Genomic DNA, 21,617 nt, shown 5'->3' on the forward strand with positions numbered 1-21,617 from the left:
AAAGGATTTATTAGTAATGGAGCGAACATTAAGAAGTCCCACATTCAGCACCGATGACGTCACTGACGACGCCGCGTCACTGACAGGCGCGCAGAGCGGGATCTTTTGAAGCGAACAGCGGTCACGTGGGTACCAGCTGTCACTGAAGTTCAACTCGGTTGTAAAAGTCGAATTAAAGAGAGGAAATGAAAAAATCTTACCACCTTTTGTTGAGGTCTGGACAGACGGCAGCGCTGATGTGTCGTCATACTCTGCCGCGAGAGGAATGTCGATCAAACATTGATGACATCCGATGACGTCAGAGTTGTTCCGAGCGATCGCGACTGCGCGTCTCATCCTGACCTGTACTCCAGACCGACTCGATCGCTTGTGGAAATCGCCCGGTACTCGAGAGATCAAACGATATTCCACAGAGTCCGAGTCGATGAGAAGCGGAGCCGGAAACATATTCACCGGACGTTGGTAACGGTCGCGGTTATAATCTTCCATCGACTCTCTGATGTTGAAAAGAGCATCACGATCATAGATCCGAGATGCTTGAGACATATCTTTAGTGATATGAGCATAATATCCGGACAAATAGTCGTTAAAACGACTGTTTTTGGCAATTATTGCAGGAGCTTACGTTCAAGCAGCCGATCAAAGGCTCACCGGAAGCGGAAGTGATATATATTTTAACAAAATCTCTACTTCAAAATAGACTTATTAGATTTGAGTTAGTTAGTGTGAACATGTTTGTTTTGATGATTTGGCATTCAATTTCTTCAGTTTTAATTCATAGCATAATTTGGAATTATTATTATTATTAAATTTTGTTTTGGATTTTTTTCTTTTTTTTTGTGATTTGAGAGAAATGCTCATAATGTATAATTGTTTCCATTAAATGAATCTGTGTTTTCTCTGTTGCTTTCTCACCATATGTAATCTTTGTGTGGCACTATATACTACCCATAACATTGTGTATTTTATTCTCTGCTTTTTTCCATTCCAAATGAACCTTTTATTGTTTTGTGAAGCCAGTTTGGTTCGTTTTAATCAGAGTTGACATTATTTTTCTATCTTTTTTTTTTAAATAATGGATGTAAATTTTTAATAATCTACATTTAGTGCAGATATCGGTCTATAATTTCCACAAGTTTCTTTGTCTTTTCCTTCTTTTTGGATCACTGAGATTATAGCCTCAGAGAATACTTTTTTTTAAGAGTTCAATTAAACAAGCGTAAAAGTATGTGAATTCATTAATCTCAGGAGACCTTGTACCCTTGTACTTGACACACAGTGGAAACAAAACGTAAATAAATCGTTTATTGTATCCTATATACTTATATATATATATATATCATTATATACTACTGTACACAATCCCTGTTACCTGATTATGTCGCTCTCCATGTAGGCCTTGATAGTTGTACTACATTTTGTAATACATGAGAGACAACATTTGTGGAACAAAGAACATTTTTATTTAATCTGTAAGATTAAAGTAAGAGGAAAAACCTTCATTCCTGGTGGGATAAGAAAATGGGACAGAATCAATTTTCATTAAAATTTGAATTTTAGCAACCATGTACTTATTTTTTGTCACGTTTGTGGGTTTTGGTTCTTGTACCTACGTTTCCCTGTCCCAGCATATTCTTTGAGAAATAAAACACAAAAGTAAAAAATTCAGCCAAGACAAGTCTGATCCACTTAAAAATAGTTTAAATAATTAAATGTTTTTTATTCAGTCTGTAGTTTCTATTACAGTACACAATTACATACCTGGAAGAGAGTTTTTGAATTGTCTCCCACATCCACTACAGTAGTCAATTGTATACATGGAAAATAATTCCTTTAGTTGACCGAGAAGTATTTCCATGTTCAAATCAATGCATTAAAATCAATTTTGCATCTTCCTATGATTAATGCATGGGAAACACATGGGTTTGGCTTGTTTTTATGCTCCTTTTTCTCTACAGTTCATCATTCTAGTGATCATTTACATTATTGTATTCCTCTTGTTATTAAATACTGTTTAGCCACTGAAAATATGTCTTCTGAACACATCTCTTTGTATGATGTCTCTAAAGGCACAGCAACAATGTCATGAATGCGATGTCTCCTTCAAGCAGAACCACCTCTCTCCAAATATCTGCAAGGATCCTGATGAGCAGCTGTTTAATATACAGTACTTAACCATATTTAATTTTATTGAACCACACAATATAGCATTGTATCAAGTCAACGCCCAGAAAATGATACCTCCAGTATTAAGCAACTGCTGTCTCTTTTCCAGGGGATCTACAAAGAACACATTGTATTCAGAAATCTGACTACCGGTAGTTTATGAGCAGAGAGTCACATTATTATTTGACTTACAGCAGCGGTTGGTGTGTTCAATTCCGGCTGCTTTGTCTGGAAAAAAAATAGAAAGAAGGGTTTATTTAAAATAAAAATAGCCAAAGTCATTTGATACTTGGTATTATGTACTTTTTAACTTTTACTGCAGTAACGGGGAAGCCTCAAGAGTGGTTGCACAGTTCCAGACAAAAATTCTTCTGCCTCCTTTGTCCAAAAGGCAAACCACTGCCCATGCCTGGTCGTGAAATTAGTTGAGTTAGGTGTAACTTCAGTATAGACAACTACTCTATTGAAAATAAATTCACTCTTGGTACAGATGCAGAAGGCATACTACGGATTGATGTTGAACAGATATATACATACAGCGAAATCATGGCCAAACATCTCTGTCCAATCTTCTGTAGTAGATTATAGGTTAGGTAGAACTTTATTGATCGCTCAGTAGGTCTCCTTTGGGAAATTGTTTAAAATTAAATGGTTTATAACCCTTATACAAACTTTTATTTTCAGAACAACACATTTCTGGTAGATTTAACTTTAAAATTGCCTCCAGGTAAAATTACCTGAAGAAAAGGAGCACCACCTTTGAGTCTTAGTCCAAAGGAAACTATTACATTTATGTGGATAATAATTAATTAAATTAAATTAAATTAAATTAAATTCAATTCAATTCAATTTAATTTAAAGTGTCTTATCATAACAAAGTTATCTCAAGACACTATACAGTTGAAATAAGACTATAGTTGATTAAGGAAAAATAGATCCCAGCAATTCAACAAAGAGCAAGAAGCGAAACACTGTACAGTGAGCTGTACAGTGAGCTATGGCGAGGAAAAACTTCCTTTTAGGAGGCAGAAACCTCGAGCGGAACCAGACTCATTGTTGACGGCCTGCCGGTTGGAACGGCTGAGAGGAAGGATGGACTTATTAATTAACTATGAAACACTACTTTGAATCAATCTCATTTATTAAAGTCACTTCTTGTTGTCCTGATTATTGTCCTTCACTGGGTAAGAGGCTCTTAAATTGCCTTTTCTGAGATAAGAAACTGTTGTATCCCTTCACTGTTTGGATCTTTTCGTACCCACCGAGAGTATTGACGAAGATGTTTGACTTAAATCTCACATGTACATTATTCTGATGAACACAAGGAGCAAACAGAAGTTATTTCCTGTCCTCACATTTATCTTCACAAAAAGAAAGTCGCTATGAGTGTCACAGTCTTTTCCAGGTTGTTGTCCACGTATTGTTTTGTGCTTCCAGACAAATGGAAAACAAATGATTGTATAATATGGTCACAGGTCCTTTCAAGAAATCCAGTTCATGAAGATTCATTATTAAAGTGTTTTTAAGTAGCCTTTGCTTTGTGTATATAAGCTGTATTCATTTCTGCAAAACTATGAAGAGTTTTAGGCTTCACTTGATTTTGAAAATAAATGTTTTGACATACAGTAGGTATGAACAAGTAGCACTCCAGTCGGGGCATAGCTTTCTGGTCATGTAGCAGACAGAGACGCAGTCTGGAAGTGTTGAGGTGGATCACATCTCGGGCTCGGACGTTCCTGTAGCAGCTTCATGATATTGATCCATGTGAAGAGTGGTGTACATACACACTGTATTGAATACAAGTGATTCTCAAAAGCCTCTATGTGGGTCTGTGTCATGTCGTGGTGGGGAAAACTAGATTGTAGTGGTCCCTCTGGACGGGGGATCGTGAAGGTCCTTCTGATATTTGTCCTCACGCATCGTCCCCTGTGTTAGAAACATGCAGGATCCAGAGCAACCTCACACCCTGTGATACACTTGATGCAAAAACGCCTTCACATCATCTTGACCATCGTTACTGTACACACACCAATGTCTCAGGAAGGAATCATGTTGTGTGCTTGGCCTGTCCATTGTATATGTTCTGTGCTGCCCCCCCACTATGTCACTAACACACACACCTCTGCTACTGAGCCCCTGTGTTTCAAATCACTCAGACCAGAAGTTGTGCAGAGAGACTCCGACCCTGAACATTATGGTCTCACCATGTGTGGAGTCTCTCTACGAGTCCTTATTTCTTCTTCTTTTTTTGTACAGTCAAAGCTGCTTTCCTCATTTAGGACTTAACATGTCCAGAACAACTTTTCTCTGCACAGCTGATCTGGAAGAGAAACTGACGCACCTTTGCTTTGAAACGTATGGAATATGTTGCAATTTTGTCAAGATTATCAAGTGACTTTGATAAAAAAAAAACAAAAAAAAAAACAACATTTAATGATTATTGTTGTGTCGTGTGAATCACTTTTATAACTACATTTTGCTGTATTTAGTCCCAAGTGTTACCTTCAGTTTCCTCCAGCAGGAAAGAATGTTGCTGTTGTTTCTTCTGAATAATGAAAAAATAAATCATCAGGTCTATGTAAAGTGCTGAAATTAAACAAATAATAAACTGTGGCGGGCATTAGGACCTTCGCGGTTTCATCTCACCCATCGGGGTAGTGTGTCTGGACAAACACCTGCAGTTTGGTTTTGCTGAGTGAAGAATAAAGTTGTGTTCGACATCCTCCTCTGCTTCTTCACTCTTACCACATTGGTGACCCCGTTTTTTGAGCATGTTTGGTGACGAAAACCACAGAGTTTCCTCCTCGGACATGTCTCGCTCACCTGCGCAGCCTGCCCCCGCCTCCGCTGTTAAACTCCCGGACTTCTGGCAAAGTGATCCCGCGTCCTGGTTCCAGCATGTCGAGGCGCTGTTTCACCTTCGCGGAGTTAACGATGATGACTCCAAGTATTTCCTGGTCGTGTCTGCACTCGACCAACAGACGACTCGTCGCTCCATGGCGCTCCTTAGAGATCCGCCACAACGTCACAAGTATGTCGCGCTCAAAGATCTTCTGCTCCGGAGGTTTTCTCTCTCGGCGGCCGAGAGGGCAGAACGACTGCTGTCCTTGTCGGGTCTGGGCGACGGGTCGGCGGTGGATTTGATGGACAGGATGCTTTCACTACTGGGACCAGATGAAGGTGGATTTCTTTTTCTTCATTTATTTCTGCGTCAACTTCCTCCACCTGTGCGCGCTGCACTTGCAAACTCTGCGTGCTTGGCCACGGGAGACTGTCGTGGTCTGGCCGAAGAAGCGGATCGTGTTCTGCTGGCGACCACAAAGTTCCACGTACAGAGTGTCTCCACGGTTCCGGAGGTTGGCGACGCTGGAGTGGTGGCGGGAGTGAGAAAGAGGCGCGAGAGCAGCTGGTGTCATTTCCATCAGCGTTTTGGCCGCAAAGCACGACGATGTGTTCCACCTTGCTCTTTTGAGGTTTTGGGAAACGCCAGCGCCAGCACCCAGTAGCAGCTGTGGGTTCTGGTGACCATGAAGAGCTGCTGTTCATCAAAGACTCAGTCTCCGGGACTCGTTTTTTGGTGGACTCGGGTTCACAGAAAAGTTTGCTCCCTGCGACCCACCGGGACTTAAAGACTCAGGGATGTGGGTTTCAGTTGAGCGCAGCAAATGGATCAAGCATCTCAACTTTTGGATCAAGGTTCGTGACTGTGAATTTTCAGGGACACACATTCAAGTGGGACTTTGTAGTAGCTTCTATTACTGTTCCTATTATTGGCGCAGACTTCCTGTGTGCAAATGGGTTACTTGTAGATGTTGCTAACAGGCGTTTGATTCATTCTGGTTCCGGTGCATGCAGACGATGTAGCAAAGACCGCAGTAATAACCCCGTTTGGGTTATTTGAGTTCCTCCGCATGCCTTTTGGTCTTAAAGGCGCGGTGCAGACATTTCAGAGATTGATGGACTCTGTTTTGCGGGACCTCGCTTTTGTGTTCTTCTATCTTGACGACATATTGGTGGCTAGCGCGTCGGCTGAAGAGCACATAGACCACCTGAAGCAGGTTTTTCAGCGGCTCGAGGAACATGGCTTAATTGTCAATTCACGACCGACAATCGACATGTAGCTGGGAAGTCTAACCACGTGGCGGATTGTTTGTCACGTGCGCTGGTGTGCCCTGTTCAGCTGGGGTTTGATGTCTCAGCCATGGCTGCTGACCACGCCACCGACCCAGATATTGTTTCTCTCCGATCAGGAGATACAAGCCTTAAGCTTGAGGAAGCTGTGGTTCAAGAAGGTGGTCCCGTGCTCCTCTGCGACGTGTCTACCGGTCGCCCACGGCCCCTTGTTCCGATAGCTTGGCGTCGTTGTGTTTTCAATTCGGTACACTCCCTCTCACATCCCGGGGTTAAGGCATCAGTCAAGATGGTCAGTGCTAGATTTGTCTGGCCAGGGCTACGCAGGGATGTTAAGGAGTGGGCAGCCGCTTGTGTTGCGTGTTAGCGGGCGAAAGTCCGCACACACACGAAAACCCCGCTTGAGCCTTTTCCTATTCGTGCCAGGAGGTTTGATCATGTGCATGTGGACTTGGTTGGTCCATTGCCGCCATCGCAGGGTTTCACTCACCTGTTCACTATGGTGGATAGAACCACTCGGTGGCCTGAAGTTGTCCCTCTTTCCTCCACGACCTCTGCAGGTCTGCACGCCCGAGCGTTCCTCTCAACCTGGGTTGCTCGTTTTGGGGTGCCCTCTGATATAACATCCGACAGGGGCCCCCAGTTCGTTTCGGAGTTGTGGTCGACACTAGCGAGATCCTTAGGCGTACAGACACACCGCACTACAGCGTACCACCCGCAGTCGAACGGCATGTGGGAAAGGTTCCACCGGTCGTTAAAAGCAGCCTTACGCGCTACGCTTACAGATTCGAACTGGGTGGATCGATTACCCTGGGTTCTGCTCGGGTTACGTTCCGCTCTGAAAGAGGATCTGGAGGCGTCTGCCGCGGAGTTGGTCATTGGACAGCCCCTGCGCATCCCTGGGGAATTTTTGCCTGTTAACTCTGCTCCACAGTTCCGTGTTACCGATAGTTCGGACAGTGTTACGGTCCCGGGACCTGTTCATCACTGTTTCCCTAAAATATTTGTGCCTGTTCAGCTACAGAACGCTCTTTTTGTTTTTGTGCGTCATGATGCGCACCGCACACCACTTCAACCGCCATACGATGGACCTTTTAGGGTACTTGAGCCAGGCCCAAAGTATTTTGTGTTGGACATGGGGGGCCGAAGAGAGCATGTGACTGTTGACCGGCTCAAGCCTGCTCACATGGTGGCTAATGAGATTTTGTCCCCGGCACAGGTTCCCCGTCGGGGCCGACCGCCTTCCAAGAGAGTGACTGAAGCTGCTCAGAGTGTGGACACTGGTGCTGAAGCTCACTTTTCAGCAGACGGACGACGCAGCCGTTTTGGGAGGCTTATAAATGCACCATATAGACCCTAAGTTTTCCCTTGGTGTTCTGGGGGGGGTGGTGTGGGGGGCACTAGGACCAGCGCGGTTTCATCTCACCCATCAGGGTAGTGTCTGGACAAACACCTGCAGTTTGGTTTTGCTGAGTGAAGAATAAAGTTGTGTTCGACGTCCTCCTCTGCTTCTTCACTCTTACCACAAAACTATTATATAAGTATTATACTATTCACCAACACATGTCATCTTCAGGGTGTGACACCCTTGATGTCAACACAAAGGACGATGTGTCTGTTAAAGGATAAAGAAAGACTAAAATGCTGCTAATTGTAATCTGAGACAACATCGCTCCCTCTAGTGGTGATTTTAGATATTTCACTGTCCTGTCAATAATTCTGCAAGTACTAAGATAAGTTTTCCTCGCTGCAGGGATGGAGTGAACCACGACAGGTGATGATAGAGTGACTCGCGTGTTTATTTATTGACAATGGCTTCATCTAGTGGTGCAACTGTAGATTACAGTCAATGTTTTACAATCCAACTCTTGAACACATCACAGGAAGTAAATACCTGTTGTTTGTAATAATGGAGCTGTAACAACGGAAAACGAATTTTTTTCAATCCTGTTATATATTAGAGGCTTCAATAAGCACCACTGTTGTACGGCGTGTTCTTCTTACTCTGACATGCTGGTCATCCAAAACTAGTGATGGGGAGATGAAGCTTCATTAACAGTGTCATCATGTTTAATGCTCAGTAGGTGGCGCCTCTGTTTAAAAATGATATGAGGTTTGATCCAAGTACGTGTTTATTTAAATATTAAATATATATATTGAATTTCTAAGGCTCAGCTCCAGCTAGTGTTTCCTCATCAAACACATTAAAAGTGTCAGTGAACAAGTGCAAGATTTACACTGAGAGACTGAGATCTTTTACTACAATCAAATTTAAAATACATTCATTTAAGTGTTTTTATGATCATTTCTTCTCATGTGGAGCTTCAATCCAAGAGTTACAGACGAGCAGTATGGAGGTATTTGGATGTTTTCAAGTGTCTTTTTGGACGAAGATGAAGACGAAGACAATTGAGCTCCAGTCGCTACATTAAAATGAACAAACATTTTTGTCTATAACTCTAAAAAGAACACGTTACTCTCAAAATAATCCCAACACTTAGTCGACATGAGGGCGAGTAGAACATGAGTTTGAATTTTGCGTGAATTATTTCTTCAGACGTGTGAAATAAAAAGACAACAAAAGACTTAAAACATCACATGATTCCAGAACTGTTGTAATAGTTTTATTTCACCTACTATTACATGATTGAGTAAATAATGTTGAATACATTCAACTGTTACTTTAACACACTTTCATTTGCAGTTAATGAAGAAAGAAAAACTCTCTAAAGTGGATCAAGATTGTCTCACGATACATTTGTCAAAGTGTAGATTCACTTGTCGATTATAACAATAATGACCAGTTTATAAAATATAATATAGTGTGATTTTGAGAATATTGTGCAAAGAACTGTATGTTTTGAAGCTGTTTGACTAGAGGATTGAATTTGTTGATCTTTTTTAATCCATGCTTCTCTCGCTCTGTTCCTCTGATGACATCATTTCTAGGCGACAGATGAGATGAAGTCAATCTGTCACGATCATGTTTAGCTTCTGTTGAGAAGTACAGTTTGAAAAAATAACCATTAAACCACTTACTTTCAGAGTAAAAGAGGTTTAACTAGAGAACAATCAAAGTCACAAACAAACGTGAATCAAATCCAGCAGGTATGTTAGGAAACATTTTACTTAATAATATATTTTCTTGTGTTTCTTCTGAGAGTCACTCTGATAGTCTCACTTCCTCTCCACCTCCAGTCGCAGCTTTTCAAATCTGTCAGGATGATCCAGATAATCCTGATCCTCCATCAAGTTCCTGTTGTCGTTGGACAGTAGGAGGCGCTGCTGTGTGTGAGTCCAGTGAGAGTGAATACTGAGAGAAGAAGAGACATGAGGTGATGATGGTGGAAGAACGTTGTCTTGACTATCATATACTGATCCAAACTGAGACGAGTCAATGTTCTGTCAACATTCTTCTGAGAACTTGAGAGAAGAACCATGTGACTGAAACATCCCAGAATCATCTTGGATGTCAGATTTGAAGATGAAGTCAGCAGCTAAACTAGCATGTAGCTAACATGAGTCTAGTCTAGTTGTGATGAAGATGTTCAAGTGAACACATGATTCAATATGAAGTGATTCATGTGTGAAATGATGTTTAAAGTGACTCAACATTGTGAGTTGATGATCAAACTCACGTCTGATTTCAAATATTTGACAGAAATATTTCTTTGTTCTCCACTGACAGTCAAACTGAAACAATGTTGATGTTGAAGCTCCTGAAGAGTTTTGAGCTGAAGGACTTGAAGATTTGGAATCAGAGCTTCACTTGATACTGTAACTGTGAGTCCATGTCCACAAAGACCTTCAACTGCTGTGTCAGCAGATGAGCTTTGATGTTGAAGTCAATCCATGGATTCAAACTTACCATTTATTTATGAAGGTCAAACCAATGTGGTCTACAGCCTGGATGAAGAAAGAGTCAGAAGATCAGATTCATTTGATTCAGATGTTTCATGAATATTGTTTCATTCTCAGTGGACGACTCAGTCATGACTGTTGATGACAACAAAGATGGATCTATAAACAGGCTGCTCAGTCTCAACTGTCTCCTTCATGCTTCCACTGGTGTCCAGCAGGAGAACATGGAGGAACTCAGAGTTTGGATTCATGTGCTCAGTTCAGATGAAGAGTCTGAGCATCAAATGTTCAGTCTGAAGATCTTTGGAGTTCAGTCAGTGAGTTCTGCTGCTCTGTTCATACCTGAGAGTCTCCAGTCTCCAGTCTGGACTCTTCAGTCCAGCAGACAGCAGCTCCAGTCCTGGTCCTCCTGGATGATTCATCCTCAGGTCCAGTTCTCTCAGGTGGGATGGGTTCAATGTCAGAGCTGAGGCCAGAGAAGAACAACCTCTCTCTGAGATCTGACACCTTGACAGTCTGAAATGAAGGAGAAACACTTTTAGAAACTTATCAGAACCAAGAGGAGATGATGTTCTGACCTGAGAGTCTCCAGGTGACAGTGTGGACTCTTCAGTCCAGCAGACAGCAGCTCCACTCCTGGATCCTGAAGCTTGTTGGTACTCAGGTCCAGTAGAGTCAGACTAGAGGACGGAGAGCTGAGGACTGAGGACAGAAGTGAACAACTTCTCTCTGACAGTTCACAACATCTCAGGCTGTGAAAGAGACGAGTTTCATCAACAAGTGACTTTTTCAATTATTTATTTAAAAACAATCAACTATTTACTTTCATAAGATCATGGTCACATGTTTGTTTGAATATTTATCAGGTTGGTATAAATGAGGGTGAAATGTTGAACATGACGACAGAAACACAAACATGAAAAAGGAGTAACAACAATGTTGAGGTTGTGGTTTGTTGTTAAATATTTACTTTAGAAAAACAGACTTTCCTACAAACTAGTGAGACATCATTGATTTATGCCGAATTGTTGGAACATGAACAAGTATTTCAGTGAATGTTTTCATGTGATAAACTTGATCTTGATTAATCAAATTAAATAAAATGAAGTGTTTTTCAACATTCAGTTCATGAGCTGAAAATAAATAATACTTCAACAGGAAGTGACATTTATCAACACATCGTCTGCGAACAAGGAAATCTGGCTCAGTTGCTTCATCAACCAGGAAACAAGAGCTGAGACGACACTCGTCTAGTTTCTCTCCAGATATTAGAAACATGACATTTATTTCTATCTTCATTTCTCCTGAGAGACAAGAAACCAGATGAACTGTGGACCAAACATGAAGAGAGAAGATGATGTTCTGACCTGAGAGTCTCCAGGTGACAGTGTGGACTCTTCAGTCCAGCAGACAGCAGCTCCACTCCTGGATCCTGCAGCTTGTTTCTACTCAGGTCCAGTAGAGTCAGACTAGAGGACGGAGAGCTGAGGACTGAGGACAGAAGTGAACAACTTCTCTCTGACAGTCCACATCTGTTCAGCCTGTGAAAGAGACAAGTTTCATCAACAAGTGACTTTTTCAATTTTCTATTTGACAAGAATTGAAAGAGTTTATTTCAAGACAAACTCAACTATTTCCATTGATAAGATCTTCAGTTGTGGTTTGTTGTCTGCTTCCTCTCTAATATAGTTCAGTCAAAGTTTCTTTCAAACCTTTGATACCAACTATTGACACGTCATTGATTCATGCTGGACTTTTGAACATCAACAAGTGTTTGATTGAATGTGTTCATGTTATGGTTGATTTGATGTTGATGGACCAGATGAAGAGAAACTATGGAAGTATATCAGTGTCATCACAATATTGAATGGTTTCAACCTTTCAAATGTGGAATTACTTTTTTGAATAGTTGAAGATTAAATAATTAAATAATTTGTATATTAAAAGGTTGAATTTATTTTCATTGAAAAATAATATTTTTTAATGGAGTAAAACTTTTTACAAACATATAGTTAAATATTGTTATTTTAGTAAGAAATACAATGAAAAAAATTCAAGATTTCAATATTTTTGACAAGTGGCTTTTTTAATTTAATATACAAATGTGAAAGTGTTTAAAATCCAATATATAATATATATTCAAATTATTTAATTAAATTATTCAGAAAATATTTCAATGGTTAAGAAAATACAACATTTTAATGAAATTAAATGTTAAATTCAATCCTTCAATTCTCTGATGACACTGATCTACTTGCATAAGAAACAAAGCAAATGTTTTTCAATATTCAGTTCATGAGCTGAAAATAGATTCAACTGCTCCAACAGGAAGTGACATTTATGAACATATTTAGATTTAAAATCATCTTAAAGTAATACCTAACATGAATATTTTAAATTAAATACATGCAGTCGGACAAAGAGGACTATGAAGACGAATCCCTTTGATTTTATTATTTATTTTTATAGAACACATTTCCTGAGAAAAAGACAAGAGTTGACCTTTTGTATGAAACAGTAAAGTTAAATAAAGCTGCATTTTTATTGATGTAACCTTCGTGGTTTTGTTTCATTCAAGAAACTTCATGTGAATTTAAGATGAAGATTTTGTAGAAATCAGGCTCAGAGCTGCTGTGAAGGTCACACATGCTAACTTAAGTTTATTTTCTATAAATAAATGTTGCGTACACATTCATTTGTGTATACGCAGTATAATTAATGAGGCCACATGTTTCTACTAATGTCTTCTGAACCAGTGGACAACAGGTTGAAGGTTCAATTCCAGGCTGACCTGACATCCTTTTTCCTGATCATAAAACATGAATCAAAACTCTTCTTAGTCTTTAAACACGTGTCCATGTATTTGTGTTGTGTTTCTCCGAGTCTTTCAGAATCTATGTTTCCATCACTGATCCTCTGTCTCACATCAATTGAATGCATCAGGGATGAGAGGGCCCTGACCAAGAAGGATGAACCAATAGCAAATGTTACAGAATAAAAGCGTGTCAGTGGTTGACTTTCTGTCTTCAAGTATTTCATTGGTCAACAGCTGCAGAATGATGAACTCAAGTGTGTGTGTTTCATGTCCTTCAGTTGAAGATGAACAAACACAAAAGTTCAGTCAGGGAACAAGCGAAGAAAACATTGAGAAGCAGTTGTTAGTGCTGTGATAGTCCCACATTCTGACCACATTCAACTTTGAAATATGTTCTTTTGATTATTATTCATTTTCATTTAACGTTGATGCTTGTTTGTTTATCATTACAATGATTTATTAAGATGATATTTTTATAAACTACGTAACATCTTTACCTGCTACACAAACATACAAATGTATCTATGAGCTGCTTCACTGAAGAACAAAGTGATGACAGACTTTGACTCGTGTTTCCACCTCTGACTTTACATTTGAGCTTTGATGATGTAGAAAAGATGATGTTCTGACCTGAGAGTCTCCAGGTGACAGTGTGGACTCTTCAGTCCAGCAGACAGCAGCTCCACTCCTGGATCCTGCAGGTCAAGGTTGATACTCAGGTCCAGTAGAGTCAGACTAGAGGACGGAGAGCTGAGGACTGAGGACAGAAGTGAACAACTTCTCTCTGACAGTCCACAACATCTCAGCCTGTGAAAGAGACGAGTTTTATCAACAAGTGACTTTTTCAATTTTTATTTGACAAGAATTGAAAGAGTTTATTTATAGTTTAATATTGTTATTTTAGTAATAAATAAAATGAAAAAAAAAATCAAGATTCAATATTTTTAACAAGTGGCTTTTTTAATTTAATATACAAATGTGAAAGTGTTTAAAATCCAATATATAATATATATTCAAATTATTTAATAAAATGATTCAGAAAATATTTCTATGGTTAAAAAAATACAACATTTTAATAAAATTAAATGTTAAATTCAATCCTTCAATTCTCTGATGACACTGATCTACTTGCATAAGAAACAAAGCAAATGTTTTTCAATATTCAGTTCATGAGCTGAAAATAGATTCAACTGCTCCAACAGAAAGTGACATTTATGAACATATTTAGCTTCAAAAGAATCTTAAAGTAATACCTGACATGAATATTTTAAATTAAATACATGCAGTCGGACAAAGAGGACTATGAAGACGAATCCCTTTGATTTAATTATTTATTTTTATAGAACACATTTCCTGAGAAAAAGACAAGAGTTGACCTTTTGTATGAAACAGTAAAGTTAAATAAAGCTGCATTTTTATTGATGTAACCTTCGTGGTTTTTTTTCATTCAAGAAACTTCATGTGAATTTAAGATGAAGATTTTGTAGAAATCAGGCTCAGAGCTGCTGTGAAGGTCACACATGCTAACTTAAGTTTATTTACTATAAATAAATGTTGCGTACACATTCATTTGTGTATACGCAGTATAATTAATGAGGCCACATGTTTTAAATATGTCGTTTTGATTATTATTCATTTTCATTTAAAGTTGACGCTTGTTTGTTTATCATTACAATGATTTATTAAGATGATATTTTTATAAACTACGTAACATCTTTACTTTTCAATTCTCTATTTGACAAGACTGAACTAGTTACATCATAAAATCACATATTGTATGAATATTTGAGGAAGGTTTGTCTAAATTAGGATCAGTTTGTTAAACACGATGACAAACACAATAATCATCAAAGAGTAAATCAAACATTCATGTTTAGTTCATATCATCAGAAATGTTTGAACAACTTACAGAACTTTGTTTGCAGCTTGAACCACCGGCAGATGCCTCTCAAGAATCTCGTCTGAAGCATATCTTGAGTATCTATTCAGGTCAAACTCGTCCAGATGTTCCTCTGAGGACAGTAAGATGAAGGCCAGGGCCGACCATTGAGAAGAAGACATTTGATCATAGAGACGTCCTGATCTCAGCTGCTGTTGGACCTCCTCCACCAGAGAAGTGTCCTTCACTTCACTCAGACAGTGGAACAGGTTGATGATTCTCTCTGGAGACACATCCTCACTTATCTTCCTCTTGATGAGCTTTGCTGTGTTGTGATTGGTCCAGGAGCTACTTCCTGTCTGTGTCAACAAACCTGGAAGGAGACTCTGGCTGGTCTGCAGAGAAAGACCCAGAAGGAAGCGCAGGAACAAGTCCAGATGTCCATTTGGGCTTTTTAGAGTTTCATCTATTGCTGTCTGGTAGAAGCTTTCTGTTTGACTTTTGTTAATTTCTGTCAGTTTGGATGTTAGTTTTGTTTCCATCAGGTTGACTCCAGAGTTGATGAAGGTCTGGTGGACGTGAAGAGCAGCCAGAAACTCCTGAACACTCAGGTGGATGAAGCAGAACATCATGTCCTGGTACAGTCCTCTCTCCTCTCTGAAGATCTGAGTGAACACTTCTGAGGAAACTGAAGCTGCTGAGATGTCGATGTCACACTCTGTGAGGTCTGACTTATAGAAGATCAAGTTTCCTCTCTGCAGATGCTCAAAAGCCAGTTTTCCCAGAGACTCCATCATCTTCTTGCTCTCAGGATCCCAAACCGTGTCAGTCCCAGATCCTCCGTCGTACTTCAGCTTCTTTACTTTGATCTGAACCACCAGGAAGTAGATGTACATCTCAGTCAGGGTCTTGGGCAGCTGTTCTGTCTCTGTGCTCTTCAACATGTGCTCCAGAACTGTGGCAGTGATCCAGCAGAAGATCGGGATGTGACACATGATGTAGATGCTTCCCGACCTCCTGATGTGAGACATGATGCTGCTGGTCTGCTCCTCATCTCTAAACCTCTTCCTGAAGTACTCCTCCTTCTGGACGTCATTGAACCCTCTGACCTCTGTCACCATGTCCACACACTCAGGAGGGATCTGATTGGCTGCTGCAGGTCGTGTGGTGATCCAGAGACGAGCTGAGGGAAGAAGATCCCCCCTGATGAGGTTTGTCAGCAGGACGTCTACTGAGGTGGATTCTGTAGCTTCTATCAGGCGCCGACTGTTGAGGAAGTCCAGAGGGAGTCGACACTCGTCCAGACCATCTAAGATGAACAGAACCTGGAGTCCTTCAAAGCTGCTGAGTCTGGATTCTCTTGTTTCAGGAAAGAAAAGATCAACAAGTTCCATCAAACTCAACTTCTTGTCTTTCAGCAGGTTCAGCTCTCTGAAGGTGAAAGGAAATATGAAGTGGAAGTTCTGGTGGGCTTTGTCTTCAGCCCAGTCCAGAGTGACCTTCTGTGTCAGGAGGGTCTTCCCAATGCCAGCCACGCCCTTCGTCAGCAGTATTCTGATTGGTCGTTCAGGTGAGGTTTTAAAGACGTCTTCTTGTCTGATGGTGGTTTCTGGTCTGGTCTGGTTCCTGGTGGCTGCTTCGATCTGTCGGACCTCGTGCTCCTGGTTGACCTGGTCTGTGCCCCCCTCAGTGATGTAGAGCTCAGTGAAGATCTCATTCAGAGGAGCAGAGTTTCCTGCTTTAGCGACCCCCTCAGACACACTGTGGAACTTCTTCTGCAGGCTCCTCTTCAGTCGTCCTCCACACTCTGCTTCAAGACTTCCTGAATGAAGACATAAGTCACGAGTCAGAAGATTGTAGAAGGTGAAAATGGAGTAAAATCTTCAGATCTGATGCAAGTGTTCTTCATCTTCATCATGTTTGTTCCCTGGATTAATCCTGACATAAAGGCTCTCTTAAAGGAGAAGAGGAGAGTCTTTAGGTCAGGAAACAAAGAGGATCTGATGGCAGTCCAGAAGGAGCTGAGAAGAAAGATCAGGGAGGGAAAGGGGAGGTACAGGAGGAAGATGGAAGAGAGTCTGGCCAACAACAACACCAGAGATGTCTGGAGAGGTTTGAAATCCATATCCGGACATCAGACCAGGCTCTCTGTAGCGGCGGGGGATAAAAATTGGGCTGACAACTTAAACGGTTATTTTTCAAGGTTTGAGGTGTCGGTTCCCACTACCGCTACTACACCATTCACACCTCTACTTTTACCTTCTCCTCCCCCCCGAGCTTGTATTGTCTCAGCCCCCCCCCGCTGACTCCACAGGGGACAATGCCCCCCCACCCCAACCTGTCCCTCACACCTCTACAGGTGAGAAACCAGCTCAGGAGAACCAGGACAACAAAGGCCCCTGGACCAGACGGCATCGGTGGCAAAGTACTCAGGACGTGCTCTGACCAGTTAAGTGAAATTGTTGGACTTCTGTTCAACATGAGCTTGACCCTGGGAAGAGTTCCACTACTGTGGAAGACGTCCTGTGGGGTACCGGTGCCGAAGACTCAGCACCCTAGGGATCCCAGCTGCTACAGACCTGTGGCCTTGACATCCCACCTTATGAAGGCTCTGGAGCAGCTGGTCCTTAGTTATCTGAGTCCTCTGGTGCGCTCCTCCATGGATCCGTTGCAGTTTGCCTACCAACCTGACATCGGCGTGGAGGACGCCATCATCTTCCTTCTCCACCGAGCACTTTCTCACCTGGAGTCGCCTGGAAGCACTGTGAGGATCCTTTTCCTGGATCTAAGCAGTGCTTTCAATACCATCAGGTCGAACATCCTGAGGGACAAGCTGGAGCTGTCTGGAGCGGACACTCACCTCACGGACTGGATTGTGGACTACCTCACCAACCGTCCACAGTTCGTGAGGACCCGGGATGGTGTTTCGAAGACTGTACTGTGCAGTGTAGGGGTCCCCCAGGGAACGGTGTTGGCACCGTTCCTTTTTTCACTGTACACTGCAGACTTCCAACACCTGTCTCCCACCAGTCACCTGCAAAAGTTCTCGGACGACTCCGCCATCGTCGGCCTCATTAAGGATGGGGATGATGGGTCGTACCGGGGACTTGTCCAGGACTTTGTTGACTGGTGCCTGGAAAACCACCTCCAGATCAACTCCAGCAAAACTAAGGAGTTGATTGTGGATTTCCGGCGGTGTCCCTCTATCTCACCCTCACCACTGAACATCCGGGGACAGGACATTGAGATTGTCACGTCTTACAAGTTCCTGGGTGTTCACCTAAACAACCGCCTGGACTGGGTGGATAACACTGCTGCTCTTTTTAAAAAAGGGCAGAGTAGACTCTACCTGCTCCGGAGGTTGAGTTCGTTTGGTGTCCGGGGGTCACTCCTGAAGTCATTCTATGACTCAGTAGTGGCCTCTGCCATCTTCAACGGTGTGGTCTGCTGGGGGAGCAGCATGACAGCAAAGGATAGGGCTAAACTGGACAGCCTTATTAAGAAGGCCGGTTACGTCCTAGGGCGCCCCCTGGATCCTGTGGAGGAAGTGACTGGGAGGAGGGTACGGAGCAAGCTGGCCTCCATGAGGAAGAACTTATCTCACCCTCTCCAGCACACACTGAGGGCATTGAGGAGCTCCATCAGTGATAGGATGCTCCATCCCAGGTGTGTGAGGGAGAGGTACCTCCTTCCTCCCTACTGCCATCAGACTCCACAATAACAACACAGCAAGATAAATATTTAACAGCACCTTTCTTCTTGTTATTTTTGTAAATATGTTGTATATATAATATGGTGCAGATTTCTATCTTATTCTATTTAGATTTTTTCTTTTATTTTTAATATTTTATTTCTGGGTGTTTTTATTTTTTCTGGTATATGCTCTTGCTGTTGTTGAAACGAATTTCCCCTCGCGGGACAATAAAGGGATTCTGATTCTGATTCTGATTCTGATGACATGTTCTTACTGCTCCACAGACTCTCAGCCAGATCCTCCTCCTCCATGTCCTTCAGGAGATGAACTGTGATCTTCAGGAATTCTTCTCTGATGCTTCTCCACTTCTCATCTTCCTCTTCAGTCTGTGTGGGAGTCTCTGGACTCACAAACCTCCAGACTCTCTTCAGCTCCTTCTGCATATAGTTGTAGAAGTTTCTCTCCAGTGACTGGAACAGAATCACAGAGAAGAAAGTCAGAGTGATAGTGGATCGTCTCAAGAACCACAAAGACCAGAAGCTTTAACTTGGATTCAGATGAATGATGATGAACAGAAGGAACCTCTAGGATGAGGACCTCCTCTAGTTTATGAACATACCAGCCGTTTGATTTCCAGTTGTGAGGGATGTTGCTGACCAATGAGAAGCTCTGAGTTCTGATGGTCCACTCTGAGAAGAAGAGATGAAATCAAACTGTAAATAAACTCTTGTCGTGTTGAAGGTTCTGATCATAAGTGAACTAGAAGGTTCCTTTTAAAACCCACATTCATCTCCTTTAGAATTTAAATCTTGTCAAGCCAAACTGTTTATTTTCAATATTTTAATAAAAAAAATGATTCTCCTTTGTCTAATTCTTCAAAGACTCACAACAGTCCAGAATATTCTGGTTCCAAGACATGGAGATGCTAAAAATGGATCAAGGGATTTACTTTTTACGAAAGAACATGTTTTTTTTAGAAAGAACAAGCTGCACATATTTATTAATTTTTTTGTTTATTTGACTTCCTTGAAAGAAGAGAAATGTCAACTGAACTTTAGTCTGAGCTTTTGTTGTTTTGTCTGTATCTTTTGTTTTTCTTTTCCTTCTTTATTTGTGTTGTGTTTTTCTTTACTTTGAAAATTGAATAAAGAACTCTTGAAAAAAAACAAAAGAAAGCATGAAAGAAATGTCTGTGTTTACGAAGCCCCCGATATTAGTTCAAGTTCATGCTCCAGTGGCGTCACTAGCCTGAATGGATCATGACTAGAACCAACAGCTTTAAAGCAGGAGTTCAGGGATTGAGCCTCGGTGTTGATGTTTATAAATGTTATTTATTTATTGTGTTGTTGCTACAGCAGAAAACTTGCCATCCATTCACTTATTTATTTGTGTTCAGTGTTGTTGAGGAGATCGTTATTTGTGATCATTCTCTTGTGAAAAGCTTCAGATAAATGCATGTCTACAAGCCAGGCTTTGGTTCAGTTTGTGGAGGTGCGCTCGGTTTGCTCACCCAGTTGTCCAGGAGGTATTATGTGCTCACATAAGTTTAGGGTCTGCAGCCTCAAAAAAGAAGACACTGCTATGTGAAGTTGTGGCACAATTGGAGTCGAGTGTTTTTAACTCCACACTTTTAACTGACTTTAATGCAAATTTGGAATTCCAGAAAAACACGTAACAAGCCTCAACAACTTTCTACTCTGTAAGTTAATAATAAAGTAGTCTAACAAATCTTAACAATTCTAAGGTAGTACATTCTTCAGAATAACCTACCTGGTGTCAATAATGTGAGAATATTGATTGATTATCAAAAAGAAGAAAATCGAGAGGAAGCCTATTTTGTAATGTTAATTATTAATTTAAATGATGTCTCTCGTTTTTGGCTAATGGCAAAAATATATAAATATTGTTTCAACACTGAACAAAAACAAATAGGTAAAATAAAATGAAAAAAACACTTTAAAAAAAACAGCAACAAGTAAATATAAATCACTTTGTACTTTCACACACAGAATTGTTTGAAGTTTTAAAAATGTTTTTTTGTTTTGTACATTAAAATTATATATTTAAAAGTACAAATGTTTTGTCAATACAAAATAAAAGTTACAAATATTAATTTTACATTTGTGGATATCACAACACACGTGCAACCATTGAATATTTGCAGATCACCCTCTAAACAGTTACAAATATAAGTGAGACAAAAATAGCTCCGTAACCCATGAGCTTTTTAATTGTTTTTATCTCCCCCTGCTGGTGTTGAGAGTGAAGTGAAGTTCTCTGGTTTAATGTGTGTATGAACCTGGTAGACTCACACTTGTTCACTCTGAACTCTGAAGTCGATCCCTCTCCCCATTGAAGCATCACTCTTCAGAGACACACAGCAGGGTTCTTGTCCAGATCTTGGTCCAGGTCCAGCAGGTTCTTGCTGCTGCTTTGATCTTGAACACAGAAGTAGAATGAGTGAGAATGAAGACATGGAGGACAATCTTGGAGGTCCTTGTCTCACCTCTGAGTGCTGGTCTGTTCATCGTGCTCCTCACACTGAGGGTATTTAAAGGAGTCTCTGTCCTCACCATGAGTCTCAGCAGAGTCTTCACCTTCACACAAACACACTCGTGAGATTCTTGTCAACATCAAAAGTTGTTCTCGCCTCATAGTGTAAAAACTATAATCAATATTATTGTGTTTTTGCTTTATTTGTATGTGATGTATTATTTAAACTGTCTGCATCTTTGTTGAGGACTACAGATGGAAAGTAGCATTGTGCTAAATCTGGTGCAGCATCTTTTCAATGTAACTGAACATTGTCCTTTTAAAAAATAAACTGAACTGAACTAAATAGTTTCATAATGTCCTGTTTTCATTCGAGGAAAACAGAATTTACTTCACACGTTCTGCGCCCTCTACAGGCAGGGTTAAATGAAGCAGAGGTATCTTCTATCCCCAGACGCAGATGGAACTATCTCCGGGTGAGTGTCTGCTCACAACCGCCGCTCCGATTAGAGAGCCAATAAGGACACCAGATTTGTCACAAACTAGTTATATTTCGATGAATAATCCAGATAATGGTA

At 40.9% G+C, this 21,617-nt stretch overlaps 2 protein-coding genes across 2 annotated transcripts in view; one reads left to right on the plus strand and one right to left on the minus strand.

Moving 5' to 3' along the window:
- LOC148085195 (uncharacterized) overlaps positions 1–21,617 on the minus strand; it is a 224,433-nt gene that overhangs the window by 65,917 nt on the left and 136,899 nt on the right. Inside the window, exons 24-26 of the mRNA XM_087783328.1 lie at positions 13,604–13,780; positions 11,526–11,699; positions 10,737–10,910 (exon numbers count right to left, since the gene is read on the minus strand). Coding sequence (XP_087639454.1) covers positions 10,737–10,910; positions 11,526–11,699; positions 13,604–13,780 — 525 coding nt within the window. The remainder of the gene's footprint in view (positions 1–10,736; positions 10,911–11,525; positions 11,700–13,603; positions 13,781–21,617) is intronic.
- LOC148085196 (uncharacterized) lies at positions 17,234–18,812 on the plus strand. The gene is made up of 2 exons (XM_087783334.1): positions 17,234–17,799; positions 18,250–18,812. The coding sequence occupies exons 1-2, from the start codon at positions 17,332–17,334 to the stop codon at positions 18,571–18,573; spliced, it is 792 nt and encodes a 263-aa protein (XP_087639460.1). The 5' UTR covers positions 17,234–17,331; the 3' UTR covers positions 18,574–18,812.

This window comes from Callionymus lyra, chromosome 2, assembly GCF_982586985.1.
Source record: "Callionymus lyra chromosome 2, fCalLyr1.hap1.1, whole genome shotgun sequence".
Classification (NCBI taxonomy): domain Eukaryota; kingdom Metazoa; phylum Chordata; class Actinopteri; order Syngnathiformes; family Callionymidae; genus Callionymus; species Callionymus lyra.

What these genes read in the sequence shown, in the direction of transcription:
- LOC148085196 (XM_087783334.1), top strand. Translation starts at nt 17,332, where the DNA reads ATGAGCTTGACCCTGGGAAGAGTTCCACTACTGTGGAAGACGTCCTGT. An exon ending in CGAAGACTGTACTGTGCAGT is followed by an intron (nt 17,800 to 18,249) that starts GTAGGGGTCCCC and finishes TCACTCCTGAAG; the next exon opens with TCATTCTATGACTCAGTAGT.